The sequence below is a fragment of the Laetiporus sulphureus genome (assembly GCF_001632365.1).
Source record: "Laetiporus sulphureus 93-53 unplaced genomic scaffold LAESUscaffold_59, whole genome shotgun sequence".
Taxonomy (NCBI): Eukaryota; Fungi; Basidiomycota; class Agaricomycetes; order Polyporales; family Laetiporaceae; genus Laetiporus; species Laetiporus sulphureus.
This window is the reverse complement of record NW_024468568.1, coordinates 24,088-29,373: the sequence shown is the minus strand read 5'-3', so window position 1 is coordinate 29,373 and position 5,286 is coordinate 24,088. Positions and strand designations below refer to the sequence as shown.

General features: G+C 52.9%; 3 protein-coding genes across 3 annotated transcripts; 1 reads left to right on the top strand and 2 right to left on the bottom strand.

Moving 5' to 3' along the window:
• Nucleotides 1–461: 461 nt before the first annotated feature.
• LAESUDRAFT_763635 (uncharacterized protein) lies at nucleotides 462–1,889 on the bottom strand (the record flags this gene model as incomplete). Its single annotated transcript, XM_040913300.1, has 8 exons — nucleotides 462–629; nucleotides 686–992; nucleotides 1,061–1,239; nucleotides 1,292–1,501; nucleotides 1,546–1,581; nucleotides 1,633–1,689; nucleotides 1,744–1,809; nucleotides 1,857–1,889. The coding sequence occupies 8 exons, from the start codon at nucleotides 1,887–1,889 to the stop codon at nucleotides 462–464; spliced, it is 1,056 nt and encodes a 351-aa protein (XP_040759240.1).
• A 329-nt stretch (nucleotides 1,890–2,218) lies between these two features.
• LAESUDRAFT_763634 (uncharacterized protein) lies at nucleotides 2,219–2,981 on the bottom strand (the record flags this gene model as incomplete). The annotated part of the gene is made up of 7 exons (XM_040913299.1): nucleotides 2,219–2,237; nucleotides 2,290–2,404; nucleotides 2,456–2,509; nucleotides 2,558–2,573; nucleotides 2,626–2,753; nucleotides 2,805–2,847; nucleotides 2,910–2,981. The coding sequence occupies 7 exons, from the start codon at nucleotides 2,979–2,981 to the stop codon at nucleotides 2,219–2,221; spliced, it is 447 nt and encodes a 148-aa protein (XP_040759239.1).
• A 1,733-nt stretch (nucleotides 2,982–4,714) lies between these two features.
• Nucleotides 4,715–5,106, top strand: LAESUDRAFT_627918 (uncharacterized protein; the record flags this gene model as incomplete). Its single annotated transcript, XM_040903356.1, has 3 exons — nucleotides 4,715–4,813; nucleotides 4,867–4,977; nucleotides 5,008–5,106. Coding segments are annotated over 3 exons (309 nt in total), but the record flags the coding sequence as incomplete, so codon positions are not given.
• Between the last annotated feature and the right edge of the window lie 180 nt (nucleotides 5,107–5,286).

Here is a 5,286-nt window from a genome sequence, read left to right as displayed (position 1 = left end):
GCCACAGCAAGCGCGCTCTGTGAACGACTTTGTGGCGACTGCTAGCTTCTTCGTCCGTGTGATCTGAGCTCATCCCGGCAACCTCAAGCTTCTCTAAGACATCCTCGACGGCGCTCCATAAAGTCGGTGAGCTACGCTTGTTCGCGTTGACGACCTGGGCACGTCTCATGAATATCTACAGAATGCTAGGTCAATAGAGTGGTTCACAATGCAGGTTTAAAACTCACGCCCTGGCGACGCATATTGCGACGCAGTGCTGCCGCATCATTGACTTTTCTTTTCTTCCACTCGTCAGAACCTGCATGACGGACTTGTGCATGCACGCGCCTCAATTTCGCGGTGCAAGAGCGCATTAAAATTGTCTCTGTCATGGCTTCAGGATCGAAGAGCAAAGGAAATTCTAAGCCCGACTTGATTCGATTGAGGAATTCTCGGGAGAGGAGCAGGATCAACTCTCTGTTTCACTGAGAACTTAACTCACTGGTCCAATCGACGAGTGGCATTGCAATGTCAGGTCCATCCCCAGTTCCATCAATGAAGGCTTTGACCACAGAGGGCGATGCACCAACTGGCAAACCACCATCGATGGGTAGAACACCCTTACTCCGAAGATACTGTCTGAATCGTGCCTGTTGAACGAGTCAAAGTGCGGCGACAGCCATGGCCATGTAATGGGAAAACTCACATTGAGGGCGTTGTTATCCCGCGGACCTCTCCGACTTTTCGTCCGTTCGGTAAGAGTTTTGCGTTCATCGGCGTCTCCAAAATATTCGTCCTCATCAAGCTCCATCTGCACAGATTCCCCAGCGACGTTGCGATGTTTGCTGACAACACCACCGGGCCTGTTGTTGGACTTTTGTGCATCTACCACCTTCAGTGCTCTCTGTACTCCTTCCTTGATACCATTTGCCACAGCAAGAGACATTGCTTGCATCAGTTTCGCTAGATCGGTTTCTTCGATAGCAGGTCCCGACATGCCAAAGTCAGGAGCACTTGAGGAGGGGCCAAGCGTAGAGCCTACTGCAGCTGATAGAACATTATCTGGTGGTGGTCGCGACACCAGTGAAACATGGGGAAGTGATTGTGCAGTTGTTTTGTCCATAGGACGTTGGACGTTTGGATGCCTGGGTGATTATTAAACTGAAACACAACTTCGGGCGAGGAATCATCAATCGCGGCGCCATTTTGAACACCGAAAGACCCATATTGTAACTCCATAACGGCGAGATCACTTTCATACTACAAAAACCAATCAGTCAAGCATGAAACGAGATGCAGATGATATGCTCACTTCTTCGGTTACGACATCATGCCTTGTATGCGATTGCGATGCGTTGACGAATCTGCCTGCATACAAAGCCGGCTGATGTTGCATACCACCGTTGTTCTGGAAGTCAGTCGTTTCAGAAACGAAGCCGAAGGAACGCTTATAGAGCAATAAGCCGGTAACCTTTGACGTGGGCAGCACTTCACATGCACCGTTTGGCCACCGCTCGTTAAACTAGGAGCAATGTACTCTTCATGAGACAATATGGCTCCACGCACTTCTCGCTCCTCATCGCTGGAGAGTTCTTCCGAGAGCTTTGAACGAATAAGCATCGCATGTAGCCAGTAACGCCATCAATTACTCACTTGTCCTTGGGGTGGTTCGCTGTCTGCCATGTCCAGTGACTCTCGATACATTTCATGCTATGATGCCTAGTCAGGTTGAGGATCTTGAACCAAATTCCACAGAACACTAACGGTTATATTGACCCAAGGATTATTGGTCACATTTGTGGGAGTTACGTCTATTTGTTGAGGAGCAACCTGAACCTTCATCAGAAAAAGAGGAGTTGGTGAAACATAGAGCCGACCGTGGTGTGCCAGCCATTCGGAATGGCAGACATGATGCGCTTTGTTCTGGCGTCGTTCTCCAAGGACCAACTGGATCACCTGGCACTTGTGAGCAGAGCTGTACATATATACCGCGGACAACAAGCGGAGACACAAGCGAAAACATGGCACCTCACTACCGTGCACAAGTTCCATCAGCCTGACGCGTACGAGCATTGCGTTGCTTGACGGATGAGCCGACGGAGACAATGACAACACCGCTCGGAAGCAATCCTGGGCCAAATGGGGGACAATAGACATTACTCGGTAAAGCAGCGAGGGAGATGAACGCATCACCGGTATAGACAGATAACGAATCACCTTCGCGCGTGACATTAAGGCGTTAAAGGTGAGCCACGGGGCTGCGCACGTGAACAATCAGCGTCGAGGATGTGAGGATAGCGGTCAGCCTACCTCGCGACGAGCGGAGACGAGGAGCCGCTACTCTGAACCACCGGAGATGCAAGCGAGGGACAATTGGCGTAGATAGCAATGCGTGTTGGCGATCCGGAAGGCTTGGAGGGCTGGGCTGCGGTGCTCAGTGTTCAAATTGTTTTCGGGAAAGGATGGACGGACGTACTCGTGCCTGTAAACCCCCTCACGGCCGAGTGCGGCGAGCGCTGCTGTGTCGGGGCTAGCGAACTTCAGAGAGCAGAAGTGCAGGCATGACGAGTAGCCGGACCTGACGGCGGTGAAAACTGTGGACGTGAACAATTAGTGTCGATGATGTGAGGATAGCGGTCAGCCTACCTCACGACGAGCGTACGCGACGAGCGGAGACGAGGAGCCGCTACTCTGAATCACCGGAGATGCAAGCGAGGGACAATGGGCGTAGATAGCGATGCGTGTTGGCGATCCGGAAGGCTTGGAGGGCCGGGCTGCAGTGCTCAGTATTCAAGTTATTTTCGGGAAAGAATGGACGGACGTACTCCTGCGTGTAGACCCCCTCACGGCCGACTTGTGCGGCGAGTCCTGGCTGTGTCGGGGCTCATGAGCATTGTATGGCGAGTGGCATCGGTGATTGCAGTGCTCACTGCCTTCTCGCTCGTTGGAGGGACAGTGGACGATGTCTGCGCGTCATACGGCGTGTGGCTGTCTCCGGACATTGATCGTGCTCGCTGTCTCGCTCATTTGAGGGGCAGCGGGCGGAGGCGTCCGTGCGTCATTATTCAACCATCTCAGTTATCCGATCTCAGTTATTCGACCATCTAATGCGGTTCCCTCAGCCTCCGCTTGCTGACATCGCATGTCCCAACCGACACCGACGACGCCAACGGCACCGACGATGCAGTGAACTCAATGGACAGCCCACCACCCACCTAAGTGGGCGGCAGCCACCATGAGCGCAGATGGGAGAGCGAAAAGAAGAAACGTCACACGTCGTGGGTATATTTGAATGGCAGAGTTTAGGGCAGGTGCACATTTGAGTGGTGTGAGAACTACAGGTGGGTGCGAACAGGCACCAGGCGAGTGCCGTTTTTCACGCCACTGGGGATTTGTCGAGCGCCAGGCCGAGCGGCCCGACAATGGTTCGCACGCCACCTGTAGTTCTCACACCACTCAATCCCCCAGTGGCGTGATCGCCTGGTGCTGCCACTCACTCCAGATAGGCTGTTTCCACGCCACTGATAGTTCTCACGCCACTCAAATGTGCACCTGCCCTAAACTCTGCCGTTCAAATATACCCATGACGTGTGACGTTTCTTCTTTTCGCTCTCTCATCTGCGCTCGTGGTGGCCGCCACCCACTTGGGTGGGTGGCGGGCTGTCCATTGAGTTCACCGCATCATCAGCGCCGTTGGCGTCGTCGGTGTCAGTTGGGACATGCGATGTCAGCAAGCGGAGGCTGAGGGAACCGCATTAGATGATCGAATAACTGAGATCGGATAACTGAGATGGTTGAATAACGACGTGCGGACGCCTCCACCCACCGCCCCTCAAACGAGCGAGACAGCGAGCACGATCAACGTCCGGAGACAGCCACATGCCGTACGACACGCAGACGTCGTCCGCCGTCCCTCCAATGAGTGAGAAGGCAGCGAGCACTGCAATCACCGACGCCACTCGCCATACAATGCTCATGAGCCCCAACACAGCCAGAACTCGCCGCACAAGTCGGCCGTGAGGGGGTTTACAGGCATGAGTACGTCCGTCCATCCTTTTCCGAAAACAACTTGAACACTGAGCACTGCAGCCCGGCCCTCCAAGCCTTCTGGATCACCAACACGCATCGCTATCTACGCCCATTGTCCCTCGCTTGCATCTCCGGTGATTCAGAGTAGCGGCTCCTCGTCTCCGCTCATCGCGTACGCTCACTGTGAGGTAGGCTGACCGCTATCCTCACATCGTCGACACTAATTGTTCACGCCCACAGTTTTCACCGTCGTCAGGTCCGGCTACTCGTCGTGCCTGCACTTCTGCTCTCTGATGTCTATTGTCTGTCGCTCCTTGGCCGTCGTTGTTTCCATTATCCTGGCCGCCCACATGAGGCTATGCATCACTAGCTATCACTCTATCGTGCGAATGCCACCCTCCACCACAAGCTTCTTGATAATGCCGTAGAGCCTCAGCACGCTTGTCTGGCGCTATATAAACCTGCAACAAAACCATCTTTCTCAAGCGGCCAAGTGTCTCAATCACACAAGCTCCATTTAGTCGTCATGCCTCCCTCTCGCCGTTCCTACCGCACTCAGCGTCACTATCTCCCTCATTCCATGTGTGTTCGTTTTAGCTCTGAATGATTGATTACGCCACTGCCTTCGCCCGCTCATCACGAGTTCAGTTCGGAGACCACACCTCTTCATATCAGTATGGCGGTCCTACTCAGTTCCTTAACAACGATTCCAAAGCCGAGCGGAGAAGTCACTCACATCGGTCATGGTGGCTATAATCTCCGTGACACTTTGCATTGGAAAGAGGTGCTGTATGCACAAGTACAGGTCAGATATCTCCTTTGAAATCTTGCGCCCTGTCTTCAGCTTCTTGTTGTCAGAATTGTGTGCATTATTTAGCAGATGCGCATTTGCAGACGCATTCGTCATTCTCCAAGCAGTCACTCCAAGACCTTCAATCGGTCTACATACTGGTGAGGCACATTGGCTATGTCTCACCTCCTTGCTGAGGTGTGGAATAGGCAGCCAATGATCATCCGTTCTTGGCAAAGTACGAAAACAATTGGGTTACGGCTGACTTCCTCCGTGTATATCTCAAGAATAAGTCGGCGACTGCAAAGAAAAAGTCAGCAGTAGAATGACGAGGTAGGGGCTGCATAGATCGCTTTGGTTGTACCGTGAACGTACCTGTATGAGACGGGATGTATCTTAGACACCTTGAGCGGGCGTTGTTTCAATGGCCTCTTTCTTAGCACGCATGTAAATGATTCAGAATGTTCGCGATCGTTCCAATCATCCGG